Source organism: Pangasianodon hypophthalmus, chromosome 1 (genome assembly GCF_027358585.1).
Source record: "Pangasianodon hypophthalmus isolate fPanHyp1 chromosome 1, fPanHyp1.pri, whole genome shotgun sequence".
Classification (NCBI taxonomy): domain Eukaryota; kingdom Metazoa; phylum Chordata; class Actinopteri; order Siluriformes; family Pangasiidae; genus Pangasianodon; species Pangasianodon hypophthalmus.
In genome coordinates this window covers 26,000,751-26,022,487 of record NC_069710.1, presented here as the reverse complement: position 1 = coordinate 26,022,487, position 21,737 = coordinate 26,000,751, and the positions used below count along the sequence as shown (strand labels likewise).

Sequence of the window (21,737 nt, the reverse complement as noted above, 5' to 3'; positions counted from 1 at the left end):
GTCAAGTCTGTCTAGCTTTCGAACGTTCATGTGGACTTCACTATCCACGCAAATGATCTCTCTAGTTTAAAGGAAGGAAGGCCCTCAACCAGTTTACGTGCTTCAGGGTAGCTAACTTTAACATATTTCATTCTCTGCATTTTCTTTGACCCAGACAGGTCAGTCTTTTGAGGAGGCACTATGTTCACCTGAAGAGTTGCATCACTTTGGTGGTTTTTGGCAGATACTTTCATGTCCTTCCTCTCCACGAATGCAGCTTTGTTTTTACAGCTTGTGGTTCCATGACCAAATTTCTGTCAGTTGAAGTATCTTAGTGGGTTCAGTACACATAAATTAACAGGTACTCTTTGGTAGCCTATTAGAATCTTTTCTGGTGGTTGTGGTCTATCAAAAGTCACAATATTGGTGCTGGTTTTAATAGTTCGATCTTTTTTTCTTTTTTTTTATCGTTATTTATTTGATGCCTTTCAAAACCTTTTGTGTCAGTTCTGAGGCTATTTCCGCCTCGTCCATTTCCTCTAGCTCTCTAGTGCGAATTACTTCTTTACTGCTATAAATGAGGGAAGGCCTTTATACGATTAGCAGCCAATTCAGTGGTACATAAAAGATTCTCTGCTTGTGCCTTCTTCAAGTACTCCACCAGAATCTGGCCAGACCTTAGTTTTTTGACCTTTGACTGTCCATGCTATTCCTGAGATAGACCTTTTTGTATGGCGAAAGGAGAATAGCTTGGTAACAGGCATGTCTGCTGATAGAGATTCTAGGATTACGAACCTCTGCCAGTTATCAAATGACAAATAATGAGAAACTCTAGTTATTGAAACAAGGGGATGCACAGAGCCGCGGACACCCTGCAGATATGCATCCGGGATAGAGGGGTGGTATACTCGAGCAATCATGTAAAGTAATTACACTGCTCGATTGACACTTAGCCAATGCCTTCTGGGAAGAGAAAAGGAATGGCTGATATTAATGTCAAAAAGCTACAACCCAGGGCAAGCTTTGACCCACTGCTTGATTGGAACTGGCCCTTCCAGCCTCCTGTCTATGTGAAGTAGGAGCCAAAGCAGTGTGTTGGACTTATGGTAGCCTCAGCAAACCACACTGCTCAAATGCCAGGACCTCTTCCTCCACAGTCACAGGTCGCAACTCACAGCAAACAAGTCCCCCACTTGTTGCCTCTTACCATCAGATTGTGTGAAAGATACAGGGTTTGACAGGAACAAGCAATCCTTCAAACACAAAAGAGACTTTCAGGTTTCTTTTCCTGTAGTATTAATGACCTAGGAACCAGAGACCATGGTCACTTTTGGTACAGGGGATGTGTTTTGACAGCGTGCGAAAGGAATAAGCCCATGCCCGTGTGGCACTTATTTATAAACTCAGCTCTCAAATAAAATACACTAGAAATGTCTGAAGTACTCAATATAAGAGATATTATTGTTTAAAAGTTTTTGTTACATTTTTCACTTCACTGGTGAATCATATTCATATTCACATTGTTTGAGTTTGAGGACTTGGCAATCATATTTAACTAAATCTGGTGTCTAATTTTTAACCATATAAATTTACAGTAGCTGATATGATCAGTTGTTAGAATATGTTTGTGTATGTATATGAATTTTTATATGTTCAAATGTGAATGGGGCTTTTGGGAATTTATGAAAATTGGTATACTACAACAGTTTTAACACTCTAAAAATATCGACTGGTGACACCAGTACAGTGAGTACACTCCCCTTCCAGCATTTGCTCATGTTTTAGTTATCACAGTGTAGAAAAAAAATTTGAAAAAATTAGTCATTGCTTCTGACCACAGTGCAGCATTGTCATTTTGATTTCATCTTTGTCTTATCCTGATTTGTGTTACGTAAATAAACACAAGATAAGCAAGATAAGATAAATAAACATAAGATAATCTGGTTTCTTCTTTGGCCTACAGGACAGTGTTGTGCTGCTGTATACAGTACCTGGTACACCTGGTCTGTAGTGCAGTTCTTTCGAACTCGAACGGTTACTGTGGTTTTATCTGGCATAGCTATCCTCAACTCCACATCAGAGACTCCATTATAGTTCTGAGAGAGGAAGAGAGAGAGAAAGAGAGAGAGAGAAAGACACGTAAATCAGTGGCAGAGATTCATGGGCAGGCAGTTAGAGAAGAATGCTCTGATCACCTTGAGGACAGGAGAAACAGAGCCAAATGACAATAAATTAAGAAGATGGGTGGAGGGTACAGAAGAGGACCTTTAAAACTTCACTCACTATCAAGAGGAAGTGAATACACACAAGAACTCCTTATACTGCATAGTTCAGATAGCGTTAGAAGCACAAATACAGGTCATATTTCCTTAAAACGAACAAATGAGGAACAAATGTGCATTCTTTACATGCATTACACTTCTATAAAACATAAAATAAATCAGCAAATCATCAGATGTAGCAGAAGTCTGCTAATGTGTGATAATTAGATATCACATTAATAGGAAATAAGCAACATAACCTTAAATACTGTGCCTTGCATAAGTTTTTACCACTCTTGATTGGATAGATTGGAGTGAATGGGCCATTCTAGCACATTCAGTGTAGCTTTTTGGCAATATGCTTAGGGTTGTTGTCTTCTTGGAAGATAAACACTCTCCCCAGTCTCAAGTCTCTTCCAGACTGAATCAGGTTTTCTTCTAGGATTGATCTATATGTGACTTCATCCATCCTGCTCTTAACCCTAACCAGTTTCTCTGTCCCTCCTGATGAAAAGCATTGCCACAACATGATGCTACCATCATCATGTTTCACTGTAGCAGTGGTATTGTAACACCCTCACAAAACTTTGGCTATGTACCTAAATCTTTTAAACTAGCAGTTATCAAACCCCTGATTAAAAAACCTGACTTTGACCCCTGTCAGCTGTCCAACTATAGACCAATATCAAACCTCCCCTTTATCTCAAAGATAAGCAGTTATGTTCATACCTACATAGCAATAACATTCATGAAATGTATCAGTCAGGAGTTAGGCCTCATCATAGCTCAGAGACAGCGCTGGGTAAAGTGGTAAATGACCTACTACTGGCTTCTGATCAGGGTTGAGTCTCCGAGCCTGTGTTGCTTGACCACAGTGCAGCTTATGATATCACTGATCATACTAGTCTCTTTGATAGACTAGAAAATGTTGTTGGCTCAGGTCTTATTTGATCGTTATCAGTTTGTAGATGTAAATGGTCACTTCTCTACGCATACTAAGGTAAAGTTTGGTGTTCCGCAAGGTTCTGTTTTAGGCCTACTGCTTTTTTCTTTATACATGCTACCTCTGGGTAAAATTATTCATAAACATGGTAATAGCTTCCGCTGTTATGCTGATGGCACTCAGTTTTATGTTTCAGCAAAGCCAGATGACAGACACCAGCTTAATAAAGTTGAATGACGTGTAAAGGACGTTAAACACTGAACGCTTATTAACTTCCTTCTACTTAATTCTTACAAGACAGAAGTACTTGTACTAGGACCACATGCAGCTATAAGTAAGCTTTCTGATTTCATAGTAACTCTGGATGGCCTTTCTGTTTCATCATGTGCAGCAGTAAAGGACCTTGGTGTGACTATTGACTCTAGTCTTTCATCTCAGAAATATTGCTAAGATAAGAAATATAATGTCACTACACGATGCAGAAAACTAGTTCATGCTTTTGTTAACTCTAGGTTAGATTACTGTAATGCGTTACTGTTTAGATGTCTAAATATTGCAGTAGGTACATGAACAAGAGTTCTTACTAGAACCAGAAGATATGACCACATCACCCCTATCTTATCCACCTTGCATTAGCTCCCAATCAAATTTCACACTGATTATAAAATACTACTATTGACCTATAATGCACTGAATGGTCTTGCGCCACAGTACCTGAGTGAACTTTTGGTCTTTTATGATCCGCCACATCTACTTCAGTCAAAAGGTGCAGGCTACTTGCTGGTGTCTCAAATAGTGAAGGCAACAGCAGGGGGCAGAGCATTCTCTTACACAGCCCCTCAGTTATGGAATAGCCTTCCAATTAGTGTTTGGGACTCAGTGTTTAAGTCTAGGCTGAAAATATATTTGTTTAGTCAAGCCTTTTGTGAACTTTTTTTTTTTCTTAGGTACAGGGGCAGGTCTGGAGGGTTCCACAGGCATAGAGTGTTGTGGTGACCTGGGATGTTCAGATGCTGTCGCCCCCACACTCTCACGTGCTCACTCAGGTTTGTTGACGGTGGAGTGGCCGGCCGCTGTATGTCCCAGGGTACCCTGATGTCTGTCTTACATTCTGGTTCTCACTTTTAATTATGCTGTCATAGCTAGTCTTGCTGGAGTCCCTGCTTGCACTCTGCACACAATGTACATATTTTTTAACCATTACGTGACAATTAGCATACCTAATAATCTCTCTCACATGCTGTCTCTCTCTGTGTTGAGCTATACATGCTACTCCTGACATGCCAGTGATCCTGACCCCTTCTGCTCTCTGGACCTGCCTGATCCTTCCTGATGCCCTACTTCTGGTTGGATTTCTCATCACTTGGAAACTCGCTGTTTCAATTGATATGAACAGACTTCAATTGATATGAACAGTTTTGCTAAGATGGCTTAGGTCTACAACTGCTTTGATAGCTTTAGGACTGCAAGTCCCATGAACAGTTTTGCGCTCGAGTCTCCATCAGTGAACTTCAACAAAATAGACTTCAAGTGTAAACTATAATGAACTTTTGTGGTTACACAATTGCCCTTTTTGACCACAGAGTATACAGTCATAGAAGCGACTTATTTATAATTGTTCTATCCATTGTCACCCAGATGAGGATAGGTTCCCGTTTGAGTAAAGCATTAAAGCTTTTTTTTTTTTTTTGCACATTTCTAGGTAAATGATACATACTAAATACACAAAAGAAGCACCCCAGAAACCAAATAAATTTCAGTTAAGTACCCTTTTTTCAGTTCTGGTCTCACCAAACCACCGAATCCTTTTCTAATATGTTTTCTAATATGCTGAGTCTCCAGTATGCGTTTTGACAATCCAAATGGGATTTCATCCGTTATTCCCTTTTTTTAAATAACGACTTTCCCCTCGGTTTGTAGAGTGTCCAGACTATGTTTGTCCCGTGAACAGCTTTTCCCACCTGTGGATTTCTTCAGTTACCATTGGCCTCTTGGTTGCTGCTCTGACTAATGCCTCTTTACATAGTCACCAACATTTGGTGGATAAAAAAAATTTTTTTTGGAAACATAAAAAATTTAATCATGCTCTGAGCTGTGTTCAAAGTATCTGGGTACTTGGAAAAACCAAGGAGTATTCAAAGCCTGCAAAATGCTGTTCGGGGCAGCCAGTCATAACCAGATTAATAAGATCAAAAATTTGGTTTGAATATTGTATATTGTGTTTTATTTGACTTACCTCATCTGATTCAGACAAGAATTCCTGCATTATATCACTCTCACCAATCACTCGCACAGAACACACTGTGAAATGTGAAAGAATAAGAGAGCAAAATGGAGAACATAAATAAAATACTCATGTTCTAAAATAATCCTCTGCATTGTTTTCTTCTTCACACTAAATGTAACAGAGCACGGTGTGATATCAATAATACATCTTCCTCTGTTCAAGCTCAAGTAGTAACCTTTAGTTTGCAAACAGACATGCACACCTTGTGTTAACAGTTTCATAGAAAAATCCCCTTTCTACTTTGGCTTTTCTGTCATGACAAAATCTTACTCAAAGAAAGTAACTTTACATGATAAGGTTCGGATTCAGACAGACTTGACGACAAACTGCAATACGATCAACTTGTTTAAAACTCTGAAAAATTAGTACTAAGCTGTGCCGTTCCTTGTCGCTGGGGTAGTATCCTTTCCTTTTGTACCTTTAATGTATATCTTTCACCAGGAAATGTGAATATAGTGTACGTAAGATTTAAGATACAGTAACTCTAAATACTAAGATTTAACGGACAGAAATTAGTTTTTAAAGCAAAGCTAAAAAGTTTTTTGTGCACATTTCTAGGTAAATGATACATACTACAGGAAAAGAAAAAAACAAGAAAAGATATAGTTAAGTATCCTTTTTTTCTTAAAGCAAGATAAATATTTTATATATGTCTCACCTCTTTCTAGGTATTCTTCCAGTCCCCTCCTTCGGGCATCTAGCTGCTGCTCAGACAAAGAGAAGGGCCACTTCCCAGGCAGCTTGGGGAACGTAAAAGTAGCAAACTCCCTCTTAAGGTTTTGATGCAGAATGGCAAACTCCCTGTAGCGCTTGGAGCAGAGCTGTCTGCCAGCCATGTACACATTATACACCTAGAGCAACCACAGACACAGATAAGAAGAGTTTAATTCAAAAGTGGGGTTGAAGGGTATTTAAACACAGATATCTGTAAGGGCATGCACACATTTATGTAAACATATTGTAAACACATTTTATAGAGACTTCCCACAAAATGCAATACATCCATCAGAAACAATAAAATTGCAGTTGAATTTTTTTAACAATACTTTTAAATATTAAAACAATGCATAGTAATATATGCTTTCAAGATATCAATAGCTTTCTCAGTCAAACTCTTTTCTGTGGCTTATTTAACCCGTAACGGTTTACATCACACTAGAAGGGATCGCCTCAGCCTAATTTGCACTTAACTTTCACTTTTTATCCTGCATGACGTGTTAACGCTAACTCTCTAAAGATATGAAAATCATCTAAAACCCATTCTCTTCAGGCTTCATAGATAAAAAAACAAAAGTTTAAAATTAATGTTTGATTAGCTACATGGTCTAATTCTGCCATACTAGGTCATATTTGGTTTTAAAAAAAAAAAAAAAAAACTACCAACACACCTGAATCAGGTATTATACATATACATACTGTGTGTGTGTGTGTTATGTATACTGTATATTCCCTATAAAGGCACAAAATGAAAATAGAGACATTTACTAATACTCTGTTATTCCTTTGTAAAAGATCATATTCCATATTAACAGTGTGAAAACGTACAAATGAGATTCCACTTATTCGCGCATTAAGAGTACGGCAACGGTGACAGCAGTGTTTATTATTTGTTCACTTTCATACACTCCATATATATTGTGAAAAAGACGCTGAATTAGTGCTCATGGATATGAACGTGCCAGTGCACCACACTCACCACAAACTTCTCGCCATTCTGCTCCACGTGTTTATAGGTGGGCACAGAGATGGGCACGGCCTGCTTGTCGCTGTAGTCGTAGCAGGACTGGGATGAGCCGTCGTCTCCTGGGTCCAGGCTGTCCGTCTCTGGCTGGGGGACGGAGAGGACAGCGAGGACAAGCTCCCTTTCTCCAGCTCGGATCAAATCCACCACCTGTTTGTGTGTGGCTCCCTCCACGTTCACGCCATTCCTACAAAGAGGAGGAAGGAGAGCACAGACAGATAGAGGGAGAAAGGTGGAGCCGTCAGTGTAGTGTGTGTGTTTGGTGTGTAATGTCAGACCTCAGAATCACAACCGAGATCATGAGTGGCAGATATTTCTACCAGTGAGCCAGAAACAGATCCTTTCCCCTTTAAGATTGATTTATCCTTCTATCCAAGTCATGTGAATGGAATGAGGGGGTGAAAATCAGAAGAAGCTTTGACTGTGTCTCAGTGTATTGTTGAGTTATAGTGAATCTACATTTCCCACAGAATTGCAAGCATTGTTTCATTTAAATCAAGTAGCTTGGTAGCTTGTAAGGAATGAATCAATCTTATTGATCAACTAGCACAGATAAACACTACAGTGCTTTGTTCTCTTAACTTTTTCACATTATTTAACCTGTGGGATGAACACAGAAAAATAAACAATGGAGTATTTATCTCCACTGCTGGTATGGAGTGGTATATACGGTTAAGTTTGACATGTCATTCATTAATACAGGGTGTCCCAAAAGTCTCCATACATAGTCTCCATACACGTCAGTTGTGCCTTTGCTAGTAGATGTTTGTGGAGGCCACTTCTCAGTTGGTCTGCACCACTTCTAGTCTTTTTCGATTTGTTAATAAGTTTGGCAACAGTGTGGTGTGTGATGAACAGGAAACATTGAAAGCACAAGTGCATTGCAACCTTATGACAGCTTCCCAAACCAGCCATGAGAATGATTTCAATATATTCTTCTTTTGTCAAAGGCATTCTTAAAGACTATCTGAAAAAAATATTATATAAACTAAGTATGAAAAACACTTTGCACTGGAAGACACTTTGCTAAAAAAGTGTTAATTTTCCCTATGTATGGATACTTTTGGGACACCCCGTAAATTAAAAAATTTTAAACATTGGCAAATTGCTGTGGTATTAGAAGATATAACACACCGCTGTTTTTGGAAAATAATCAACTTCAGAATGGAAACACTTCGCGTTTGGCTGCATCGCACCACCCCTGCATTGACTGTTTTCCTATAACATCACACCATGTGGGGGTTTTATTCATTATTTAATGTAAACTAGTTAGTTTTCTCGAAGAGTCAGCGCAGTAAAGCTGTTTCTTACAGAATCAGTGTTCAGGGACTTGGCCATCCAAGACTAAATCATACGTGGGAAAAGTTAGCGATGAGTCATACAAGCATTAAGTTTTAGAGCTTTTAATGAAATGTTTAACCAATGGATTCTTGATCATCGTCACAGCAATAACAGCAGCACCAGCATCTAAAGCTTTTCATTTAGCCAGTTTATTTAAACACACTCACTGGTGGTACCACATTGTCCAGAGATGTTTTTATTGACTTATTTAGTGCACGCAGAAGTCAGACTTCAGGGATGTGCTTCATCACTTGTAGCTCTCAATACAGACATCACATGCTTGGGCTGCTCTCCTGTTTGGAAGGACTGCAGTAGCCATGGCCCCTACCTGACTGACTGATCTGACTGATCACTTATTGATCATTCACCCTTTGGGAGGCTGAAACAAGGTTTTAGGCTCAGTGAGATTTGATATACTGGTCACGGATATGCACTGGATTATGGATCCTTATGGATTTCTCCTAAATAGTCATCATCACTTGTCTCTGATGACAAACGTGTGCCTGGGGGGAGAGACAGGGGAAGTTAAAACACCTAAAATGTTAGATGTGGAGACTTTATGGATGAGCCTGTGGCTTATGGCTATTCGCATAATATGTAACAATTGACAGTACAAGAAGCCAAAGCAGAAATACTGAACACATAGTTTTAGTTATAATACACACGGTTAAGTTGGTGTTAAGCTTCCTAATGTATGCCAGATAACATGATTAACAGGTTGGTCTTACTGTTCCTTACAAGTTATTTTGTCTTGTGACTGGATCCAAATGTTGGATCGTGTTGCTGTGGTACGCTGTGTTGCTGTCTACCTATCCCACATAAAAGTGTCCCTGACATTTCTAACTTCCGCCTACGAGTTTATGCCTCTGCATAGAACATCTTTTTCTGTGCTCCTCGTGGCAGGGTAAAGAGCAACCTGAAGAGAGGTCAACTATTACACACACATCAGCAAACTCGTGCACGTGCATGCATGCGCACACACACACACACACACACACACACACACACACACACACACACACACACACACAGTCTCTTCCTCTCACACATACACAGCTTCAAAAAAGCTGAGTGAGCAAAACGGCCTCACGCTTCCTCATTTAGCATCCATCAAGAACAGTTAATGTTTCACACTGGCCCGCTGTTATGCAATACAGAAACAAAGAGAGGAAAGCATGTAAATTACAGTGTGTCCTTCACACTCTCTCTGTCTAAATCAGTCACATTAGTCTCACACACACACACACACACACACACACACACACACACACACACACATACACACACTGACTGAATGCCTACACACATCATCAATGCTTCTTTTCGGTTTGGCATAAAACCCTTCACTATATTAAGACTGATGCAGTATTACGTCTTGTTTAGAGCTGTAATTCTGTAGTTTGCCATGTAGAAGTGGATGATGACAAAATTTCAAGATACTTGAAAACATGTTCACAAAATGCATTAGGATTATGATTAATTTTTGGAGGTTTGCTAATAAGTAGGAATTTTCAGGTGCTACACTGAAAACCACAAAAGGCTATGGGATGAAATTTTCAGTCAACGTTGCCTCTGCCACTAACAAGAAGTCTAGTCCTTCTTGTTACTAATGTGTATGCCTGAAAAACCCTGAAAATATACTTTATCCAGGAAGGAAGCTATTGAAGAAAAACAATTTCAGACATTTTACCTGGCTGTGACCTTGAGCCTGCTTGGATCAATTCCAAAATCTAATCAATTCATCTGCAAGTAATAATGATATTGTTCTTCAGATATCATGCTAATGAGAGTCTCAGACAGACCCGTGGAAAGGCAGATGGATGGACGATGATAAATGGTTGGTGATGGTTATTCTGCTTATACCACAGCGATTAGCCAATGATTACAATAATTAATATATTCATGAACGACACATCACACTTTTTAACGTTTTATTGTTGTGGAACAAACCCGAGAGGGAAGTTAGTTCCTGTTCTCAAAGTACCCTGATTGTCACAAAGCGCTTACAACCGAGACTCCTTCCACAAATGTTAAATAAATATCTCCTAACAAAAAACATCCCCACCTCAACAATTATACATTTCACTTTGTTTATATAAAAAAAAAAAAAAAAAAAAAAAAAACACCACTTACTATCTGAGCCGTGCTGTTATGCGAAAAGATTCAAGAATTTATCTGTGCTGTGGTGTAAGTGTGCAACACTCCAAAAGGCGTTTTTTCCCCCTATGATTGCTCAAAATCTCTATTTTACAAGAAAAAAAAAAACACCTTACACTTGCTTAACACATATGTAGCCATCAACTCTTTAAATTAAAGACAGTATTTCATATTCAGATGTAGTGGTAAACAAATAATAAATTTATTCATTAAATTATCTTGCTCACCGGGCAAGCAAAAGTATCAAAGCGCTGCCCAGTCCCAGGTTCTGGATGCGTGGAAACCTAACTGACTAGTTTGCCAACGTAAAGTGGTAGCTAACTAAGTTAACAATGCAGGGGTGGTAGCTAATTAAGTTAAATACACTGATACAGACAAACGAGTTCAGTAATTACCGGGGAGATGACGACTCATCAACAAAAACGTCACTGATGAAGGTTTCGGCTTAGAGCTGTGGTTTTCTCTCCTCACGCTGCATGTAAAAGATATTATTTGAGTCTGGGCTAGTGTGTTTTTATTTTCTCATGAACTGTTTAACCATGACGTGACTGCGTGCTGTGGATGGCAGGAGAGTTACATGACATCTTTGTGCCATACATACAGTATATACCAAATAAAGATCTGTACTTTGTGAAAGTTGATAGGAAGTAGTTCTTCTTTCTTTGGTTGTTGGACAAGAGAAAAATAATGCTGGTCACTGCTATATCAGGAGTGTCCAACTTGCCCTTGGCATCTTGGATGCTGATTTGTCCAACCCTGAGATCATACCAGGTGGTTACTGTTGTTACTTCTTTCTTTTTTTTTTTTTTACTGCATTACAAGCAAATAAGTTTTTTTTTCCCCTGCTCCGATTTCCGAGCCAGCATTTTCAGCTGAGATCACCCGATACCGATACTGGATAGCTGCCATCTCTTCTCACATATACCTAATACTTCACTGCACTGCCCCAGGGTTTAGCTGTCGCTCCACTGATATTCTCTTCATACATCAAATCACGGGGAGTTTTATTACAGGAACTTCATTTTTCCATCATGACATGTTCAGACCCCATTTATCTGGTTAAGTAAGTGTTTCATACTTCCAGTTCTGTGAAACATACACCGTCCATGGTACCTGGTAACTATCTAGATGGTTGTATCAGGTGTATGAGATGAAGGCAGTTGGCCTGGATGGATAAAATCATAGAGAAATTACATAACACAAAATCAGAGCCAGGTAAGGAATAAAACAGGATAGGGTATGCAGTTATTAAATTTTAAAAAATCATTTTTTTGGATTGGTGTAATGGTCTGAGAATTGTGAAGCTGATTATCTTCCAATAACAGCATATCCCAAAGCGTTTTATTCCTCTTACACTACAGCACCACTTCCGATATAATACTAACAGTAGAGCTCTGAGTATTGGTGTATAACCAAACTTTTGAGACATGACAGTGGCAAAATGACTAGTTACAGTCATGGGAAAAAGAAAGTACACCCTCCTTCAATTCTATGTTTTGGTTTTTTTTTTCCTGTCAGGGCCTAAATAAAAATTGTGTGATCCTCACCAACATTTAGAAACAAACAAATGACCTCATGTGACAACAAAAAAAACCACAACAGATTTCAATATGTAGTCACTCACAGCCATTCTGTACAATAAACAGCATCCCCTCCATGACCTACCGGGTAAACAGCGAAGCTCCTTTAGTAGAAGACTCCTTCAGCTCCGCTGTAGAAAGCAGCGGTACAGGAGGTCACTTGTACCAACAGCGATCACACTGTACAACAGCTCATCACTGTGCTGGGATGCTATTTTGCACTGAGCCAGTCTTAGGATAAGCTCAATTGGACAATAGTTGAACTACCACCATCTACTAGTCATATCCATATGCTCTGCCACTTTACTTTACACTCTTGACAGTGTTTACACCAACATATACAACATATTATATACATACACCATATACATATATGTATACACACACACACATATATATATATGAGTCTATGAGTAGGTGCTGGAGGTGCTGCAAACGTCCTCTTCTGTTCAGAGACGACTGTTCTACTTGGACATAGCTGGTCTCCTTTTAGTCCTCTTTCTAGAATGTTTGTTCTTCTTGAGCAAGTGTCTCTTGTCTTTCAGGTGTAAGTGTTGACCTGTGGACACCTATGTTGAGACACAGGTTTGTGAAATGTACAAATTATGCACATTCCTCACTGCTACTGGACTTGTGTCACTCTTTATGGCACTTTGCTTATGTTGTGCTATCTAGTCGATCGGACGTACAGTTTTTTTTTTCCTCTGAGTTTACTGCCGTGTCTGAAATACATAAGAATGCAACGCGACGTTTTTGTTCTTTCAAAGAGCAGAACTGCTCTGATTCCGTAAGCTGACGTATATGGGGGAGCGGTAAGACAAAACATTTCTTATCACGATTCTCTAAGGCATTTCTACGATATTCAATGTGTAGCACCGTATAGGTCTGCTCACAAAAACTGCCATATTTCCTTCCAAAACAGGGATAGTGTGTGTTGAAGGGCTTGACTGATTTCCATAACATCCAAGAGCAGCTGAGACATTAGAGTTTATTTTCGGCTGTGTAGGTTTTCTGTGCACTTTGTCATGTTCAGTATCCTCAAGCAGTGGTTTCTAAACACCGCGCCCCAGACTGGTCCTGAGCTGTGATTCATTTGTTTCCAGATTTTTTTCCCCCCCATCTTTCCTGTGCTAACGAGGGCATTAGGCTCCACTTGGAGGGAGAAGGAAAAGGCTTAACATTAGCCAATAAAACTAAAACTGTATTGAATATAACAAAGTTGTTGGATAACACACATTGACATGTGACAGTATCTCCTAAAGCTCGCTTCTGCGCCACATCATACACACATTACCTGCTTGTGTACTGACTCTACATCACGTCATCGGATCATGATGTTTTCAGAGTGACGTCACACATGCTTAAACCTAGATCAAGGTTTTAGAGAGGGAATGAAAGTATACACAAGCAGATAAACACGGGGAAATTACACCCCGTAAACAAACTGCAGTTATGGCTCTACAGTTGCAGCTAGTTCAATTCAAACATGAGTCGTCTGTGTCATTTTGGTGACGCAGCTCACGGTACATTAATTTCCATTCCGGACCGCGTCTTAGTGTGTTAAAAGAAAGTTGGTGTTTATCTGCTTGTGTATACTTTCATTCCCTCTGGGGGACACATGCTCCAGAACGAGTCATGAATTATTATTACACTTTTTTTTTGTTTTCCCAGTACTGCTATACTGAACAATTAAATCTACAACAAGAATATCTACAAAACACATTTTGTCTTTTTTTAATACATATACTGTGGTGAGGCAGGGGGACAAAGCGGCTTAGTGGATAGTATGTTTGCCTCAAACCTCCAGGATTGGGGGTTCGTTTCCCGACTCCGCCATGTGTGTGTGGAGTTTGCATGTTCTCCCCGTGCTTTGGAGGTTTCCTCCGGGTACTCCGGTTTCCTCCCCAAGTCCAAAGACATGTGTTGTAGGCTGATTGGCATCTCTAAATTGTCCGTAGTGAGTGAATGGGTGTGTGACTGTGCCCTGCGATGGGTTGGCACCCCGTCCAGGGTGTCCCCCACCTTGTGCCCCGAGTCCCCTGAGATAAGCTCCAGACTCCCCGCAACTCTGCGTAGGATAAGCAGTACAGAAAATGGATGGATGGATATACTGCCGGGATATTCATGCAAAAAGCTCTAAAACACCAATTTTGATTTCATGGGCACTTTAAGGATCAAGCTCAAACATGTCCAGTCACTTAGCTGTATTACTCCAGAGACATGACCTCCAGGTAATGACCAATGTAAACTGAAAATCTGCAGACGTAAAAGAAAGTTATGTGATTTTCAGTACATTTCACAGCTCCTCTTCCTTTTTTTTCCACCCAATTTGCCATGAGATGGTGCTGAAGCTTAGCTGTCCTACCTCCACCGCTACAGAGACGCATCCCTCGCCATGGCAACCGAGCCCAGCATCACTGACATGCCCTTGTGAATATCAACATCTAGACCAAATGCAAATGTACGCTTGTCTCATACAGAGCAATGCCAAGTAGGTGGATCATTGCTGCAAACCTTTGAGTACTTCTGCCAAAGCAGGGGTTGGGTATTGACCATTTGAGATGCAAAAAAGAAAACAGGAAAAAAAAAAAAAAAAAAAAGACTCACGTCAACCATTCTGTAAGTATTTCCTACCTGATGCTCATTTCTCTACAATGACTATTTTCTGTGAATCATCATCATGGTGCTAACAGCTGCCCTGGCTTTGCAGGATGCTGAAGAAAGAGAGAGGCTGTGTGTGCACTCTGCTGATGTGTGTGATCAGAATGTATAATGAAGACAGGCCCTTCAACACAAACCTCCTTTTCTTCCAAATGAGGCGGCTATTCAAAACAGCTGCAAAGACTGCATTATATTCAGAATGTAAAACTGAAAAGACTGAGAGCTACACAGGTCACCAGAGTTCAAAAGCTTCAGACCTGCAGGACAAAAAAAAAAAATCACCAACCTGATTTTTAAAAAAAGTGTTTTGCCTGATTAAAACCCCTGAGCTGTCCATCCTAATGCATTCTCTCCATCCAGGTGCTGTAAACGTGAGAAACTGGTCTCCCAACCAACAGTGACGTTGCACCACGTGACACCCAGAGCTCTTCACATATTAGCTAAGTCAGCCAAGCTAAGTGTCTACTTACAGCTAATTAACATTCAACTAAACGTTAAGCAGGAAGGTTACATGACAATTCATTACTGATCCGAATATTTATAACATGCAGCAAGTCTTTTAGCTGCCTTCCGAGCTCAGACATTGCTCCGCACTGGGCCACTGACTAGCAACCACACTCGTGACTCTAAACACCAAAAATGTCAACACTATCTGGTGGATTGGCTAGTATAGGAAGCTGTATTTCTTTCCCACCCGTATTCCGGCTCCAGGGCGCGGATTGGCTAGCTAAATTCGCAAGAATGACTTGTACACCAATCCCGGCGCAAGACATAACATTAGCCAATCCTAGTATAGGAGGTGGGACTTGTCAGAATATGGGTGGGAAAGAAATAACACTTCTAGGGCGCTAACGCCAGTTCCTGCTGTAATCTGGCTAGTTTTTGAAGGATGTCAGGTAAGATAGCTAGCTATGTTTTTTCGATTTTTCCGCTAATATCATTTACTCAGACTCGAGAGTCATGCTTAGCTAAGCTCGAGTTCAGCTTGCTAGCTAGCTAGATGACAGCGTCTACAGCAGACTAGCTACAGCAGGCTAACTCGCACCGGAGCTGAAGCAGCTTAGCCAAACTCACACTTCGAGGATGCGGTCGCCCTTGGAGATGCCGGCTCTGTCCGCTGCACCGCCCGGGAGCACGGCGCTGACATGCTGGAGCGGCGCGTACAGCTCGCCGTTGATGCTCCGCAGCTGGCCTCCTTCACTCACTTGGCCGCGGACGTTGAAGCCGTAGCCCGAGTCCGACTTGATAATGCGGACGAGCCGCGGGCCCGCAGTAACATTCCCGCCGGAGCCGTGCCGTGAGGAGCGCAGCGCGGGGGGCACAGCCGAGCGCACGTCCTCTCCCTCCACTACGTCTGCCATGTTCTTTCAAATCCAGGAAGGGGAAAAAAAAAAAATCCCCGTTAGGACTCCGCTTTTTCACACTCCGCGGTCATACATTAGATTATCAGCTGCCCGAGAGCGCTACCCAGAGAAATGAAGCCACGCCCCCCGCCCCGTCACGAGGCGCTTCTTCTGTTTCTCCCTTCACGTAACAACAAAACGGTGCATCATGGGACATGTAGGCAGCGGGTTACAGCCAAGCAGCTTTCTGCCGAGCTTCAGGATGTTCATTCATCAATCATTAATCTTAAGGAGCAAGGGCGATTTGAAGCCTTTCCCAGGAACACTGGAAGGGAGTCAGTCCATGACAGGGCATTATGCACACACACCTTCCCTCACCCATCCACACCTAGGGCCAGTTTAGCACAGCTAATACCACCATATTTTGGGAGGTAGGAGGAAACAGGACCTTGTGGAAACCCAGATGGACACAGGAAGAACATGCACAAAAGATACATAAGACCTATTCAGATTTATCAGGGAGACGTTGCTAATAAGTTTTTACATGTCTCCTCAGAGATAAAATTAAAAAAATAAATAAATAAAATCGCATCTAGACAGCAATAAAATATCACCGTGACTGAGTTTCTAGTGGAGTGTAGTTTTCTAGGAATGATACAATGGTACATATGATCATGCTTCATTCACAACATGGTGTCCAAGCAGTCAAAGAAGCACAGGAGTAGTAAAGTGACACTGGATCTTATTTCAGTTTGGGGCGACCCAAAGTTCCAGCAACAATTTGCATCCATTACTCGTTTTGTGACTTGGGAAGTGTTTAGTATCTGCCAGAGGGTCACTGATACGTGTGCTACAAGGGTGAATACAGCAAGTAGCAGCAGTGCATGAGACTAAAATAATCAGACGACCACTGAGTTTGGTGAAAAACATACGTAATTCAGCCAGTAATGTCAGGCCTGAGAAAACATCTCCACGACCAATCCGGACATAAATAAAGTCACAGAGGGGCACTTGTAAAATAGGAAACTACCCCAGGACCCCATGTAAATTTAATCCTGTCTATAGAACTATAGCCAGTAACCCAAGCTCAGAACAGTGACTGTACTGTATACCAATCAGCCATAACATTAAAACCATCTCATTACAATGGCACCTGTTAAGGGATAGGATATATTAGGCAAGTGAACAGTCAGTTCTCAAAGTTGATGTGTTGGAAGCAGGAAAAATGGGCAAGCGTAAGGATCTGAGCGACTATGACAAGGGCAAAATTGTGATACCTAGATGACTGGGTCAGAGCATCTCCAAAACTGCAGGCCTTGTGGGGTGTTCCTGGTATGCAGTGGTTATTACCTACCAAAAATGGTCCAAGGACAACTGGTGAACCAGCAACAGGGTCATGGGCACCCAAGGCTCATTGATGCGCGTGGGGAGTGAATTCCAGCCCATCTGGTCCGATCCCACAGAAGAGCTACTGTAGCACAAATTGCTGAGGAAATTAATGCTGGCTATGAAAGAAAGGTGTCAGAACACACAGTGCATCGCAGCTTGCTGCGTATGGGGCTGCGTAGACACAGATCGGTCAGAGTGCCCATGCTGACCCATGTCCACCGCCGAAAGCTCCTACAATGGGCACGTGAGCATCAGATCTGGACCATGGAGCAATGGAAGAAGGTGGCCTGGTCTGAAGAATCGTATGTTCTTTTACATCACGTGGATGGCGGGGTGTGTGCAATGGATGGCCGCTTACCGGAGGAAGAGATGGCAACAGGATGCACTATGGATAGAAAGCGTGTAATGCTTTGGGCAGTGTTCTGCTGGGAAACCATGGGTCCTGACATTCATGCGGATAGAACGAGTTCAGGGTGTCGACTTGGCCTCCAAATTCCCCAGATCTCAATCCGGTCGAGCATATGTGGGATGTGCCGGACAAACAAGTCCAATTCATTGAGGCTCCACCTCTCCACTTACAGGACTTAAAGGATCTGCGGCCATCTCGGTGCCAGGCACCACAGCACACCTTCAGAGGTCTTGTGGAGTCCATGCCTCGAAGGGGCAGAGCTGTTTTGGCAGCACAAGTGGGACCTACACAATATTAGGCAGATGGTTTTAATGTTATGGCTGATCAGTGTAGGTGCCTGAGAGGTGTCTCTTTCAAATAAAACATAAAAGTTGAAGAATTTGCATTAAAAAAATTAGGTCTGAAAGTCTCTAATTCAGGACAATGACCCTGAAATACTCCCACAATTGACACAATACCTTTTAAAACTTATTGTCACTAAATGCATCCATAAATGAACCTGAAAATGGTAGCAGTCTTTTAGGATTTTTTGTGATTTAGGAGTCTTCAGGACTACCCCTATGTTTTCACAGTTTTGTACATTGAAATGCTGCTGGGGCTTCTTTTTTGTCATCTGTGGTTATTTGTTTGTTTATAGAAGTTGGTGAGGAACACACAATTGTTATTTAGCCCCTGATAAATAAAAATGTAGAATTGACGAAGGGTGTACTTTCTTTTTCCTATGACTATAGATGTTTATTTAATGACGTCTGAATTATTGAGTCAGTAAAAAACATTTGACAGACAAAAAAAAACATCAAATCTTCCAGAAAAATGTTAGTAAAGGAAGTAACATATTATATAATACACCACTTTTCAGACAAAAAAACAGGATGAAGTCTGTCAGGTTTTATCTACAAAACCAGAAGCAAGCATGACAGTCAAAGTCTCCAGTTAGAACTGTGACAGATTCTTAAGGAGGCTTAGAAAAAAGTTAACAGCCAATTTCCTGTACAAAGTGTACCGTAGGCTACTGAAGCATTTACTATTCCATTTATTATTTATAATCGATGCACACCAAAATATTGACTTTGTTTAGTTTATAACTTTTAACTGCTCTTTATGGTAGATTTTTTTAAAATTTAGAAATATTTCTTTCATTTTTTGAAGGTATCTTTGCTTTATAGTGTTTCTTTACATGTGCCTATGACATTTGCACATTACTGTAAATAAAAATATATATTTTTGGCGTTTAGGCATCAGTGCACTGATGTGTGACGATAACTTTATCAGTGTTGGGGTTTCTGTGTTTGGAGGCAAATGTGCTGCAAAAATGAAAGTGTTTAACGAAATTATTTTATGACAATAAAAATGATTTTACTGTAAAGATGTGGTAAATATTCTGTAATATTTTTAATTGCTGCAAGTGGACTAATGGGCTACTAAATTGTATTTCCGGTACCACTAGTAATTCAGATGAGACAGATGCCACCATTCAGTTTGTTCCTAGAGCACTTGATTGTATGACTGAAAAAACTCCACAAGATGGAGGCATTTACTATCTAAATAGTACATGGGGAATGTTTACTCTTCTAATGCAGCCCTCTAACAGAAATGAAAATCCTTAGCTCAGTGAAAATGTACATTTGGAAGAAAATTTGAATTTTATTTGTATAGTATCGGTGCTGTATTGCTCTATAGTGTATAGTTACTGTGCTGTTTTTCTCTACAGTGTATAGTTACTGTGCTGTATTGCTCTATAGTGTATAGTTACTGCGCTGTATTGCTCTATAGTGTATAGTTACTGTGCTGTATTGCTCTATAGTGTATAGTTCCTGCGCTGTATTGCTCTATAGTGTATAGTTACTGTGCTGTATTGCTCTATAGTGTATAGTTACTGTGCTGTATTGCTCTATAGTGTATAGTTACTGTGCTGTATTTCTCTATAGTGTATAGTTACTGTGCTGTATTGCTCTATAGTGTATAGTTACTGTGCTGTATTGCTCTATAGTGTATAGTTACTGTGCTGTATTGCTCTATAGTGTATAGTTCCTGCGCTGTATTGCTCTATAGTGTATAGTTACTGTGCTGTATTGCTCTATAGTGTATAGTTACTGTGCTGTATTGCTCTATAGTGTATAGTTACTGTGCTGTATTTCTCTATAGTGTATAGTTACTGTGCTGTATTGCTATATAGTGTATAGTTACTGTGCTGTATTGCTATATAGTGTATAGTTACTGTGCTGTATTGCTCTATAGTGTATAGTTACTGTGCTGTATTTCTCTATAGTGTATAGTTACTGTGCTGTATTGCTCTATAGTGTATAGTTACTGTGCTGTATTTCTCTATAGTGTATAGTTACTGTGCTGTATTTCTCTAGTGTATAGTTACTGTGCTGTATTGCTCTAGTGTATAGTTACTGCGCTGTATTTCTCTATAGTGTATAGTTACTGTGCTGTATTGCTCTATAGTGTATAGTTACTGTGCTGTTTTGCTCTATAGTGTATAGTTACTGTGCTGTATTTCTCTATAGTGTATAGTTACTGTGCTGTATTGCTCTATAGTGTATAGTTACTGCGCTGTATTTCTCTATAGTGTATAGTTACTGCGCTGTATTGCTCTATAGTGTATAGTTACTGTGCTGTATTGCTCTATAGTGTATAGTTAATGTGCTGTATTGCTCTATAGTGTATAGTTACTGTGCTGTATTGCTCTATAGTGTATAGTTAATGTGCTGTATTCCTCTATAGTGTATAGTTCCTGTGCTGTATTTCTCTATAGTGCATAGTTTCTGTGCTTTATTGCTCTATAGTGTATAGTTTCTGTGCTTTATTGCTCTTTAGTGTATAGTTACTGTGCTGTATTGCTCTATAGTTTATAGTTACTGTGCTGTATTGCTATATAGTTTATAGTTACTGTGCTGTATTGCTCTATAGTGTATAGTTACTGCGCTGTATTTCTCTATAGTGTATAGTTACTGCGCTGTATTGCTCTATAGTGTATAGTTACTGTGCTGTATTGCTCTATAGTGTATAGTTACTGTGCTGTATTGCTCTATAGTTTGTAGTTACTGTGCTGTATTGCTCTATAGTGTATAGTTACTGCGCTGTATTGCTCTATAGTGTATAGTTACTGTGCTGTATTTCTCTATAGTGTATAGTTACTGCGCTGTATTGCTCTATAGTGTATAGTTACTGCGCTGTATTGCTCTATAGTGTATAGTTACTGTGCTGTATTGCTCTATAGTTTATAGTTACTGCGCTGTATTGCTATATAGTTTATAGTTACTGCGCTGTATTTCTCTATAGTGTATAGTTACTGCGCTGTATTTCTCTATAGTGTATAGTTACTGCGCTGTATTGCTCTATAGTGTATAGTTACTGTGCTGTATTGCTCTATAGTGTATAGTTAATGTGCTGTATTGCTCTATAGTGTATAGTTTCTGTGCTGTATTTCTCTATAGTGTATAGTTACTGTGCTGTATTGCTCTATAGTGTATAGTTACTGTGCTGTATTGCTCTATAGTGTATAGTTACTGTGCTGTATTGCTCTATAGTGTATAGTTTCTGTGCTGTATTTCTCTATAGTGTATAGTTACTGTGCTGTATTGCTCTATAGTGTATAGTTTCTGTGCTGTATTGCTCTATAGTGTATAGTTACTGCGCT

General features: G+C 40.2%; 1 protein-coding gene and 1 non-coding gene across 4 annotated transcripts in view; both read right to left on the bottom strand.

Annotated features, from left to right (window-relative positions):
- snx27b (sorting nexin 27b) overlaps positions 1 to 16,463 on the bottom strand; it is a 30,282-nt gene extending 13,819 nt beyond the window's left edge. For all 3 annotated transcript variants that reach the window (XM_026944837.3, XM_026944836.3, XM_026944838.3), the window contains exons 1-5: positions 16,025 to 16,463; positions 7,167 to 7,398; positions 6,129 to 6,321; positions 5,420 to 5,484; positions 1,971 to 2,075 (exon numbers count right to left, since the gene is read on the bottom strand). In XM_026944837.3, coding sequence (XP_026800638.1) covers positions 1,971 to 2,075; positions 5,420 to 5,484; positions 6,129 to 6,321; positions 7,167 to 7,398; positions 16,025 to 16,311 — 882 coding nt within the window. In that variant the 5' untranslated portion in view covers positions 16,312 to 16,463. The remainder of the gene's footprint in view (positions 1 to 1,970; positions 2,076 to 5,419; positions 5,485 to 6,128; positions 6,322 to 7,166; positions 7,399 to 16,024) is intronic.
- LOC113545504 (small nucleolar RNA SNORA71) lies at positions 1,195 to 1,320 on the bottom strand. Its single transcript, XR_003404620.2, has one exon. It is a non-coding gene; the product is annotated as a small nucleolar RNA SNORA71 (small nucleolar RNA).
- Positions 16,464 to 21,737: the final 5,274 nt, after the last annotated feature.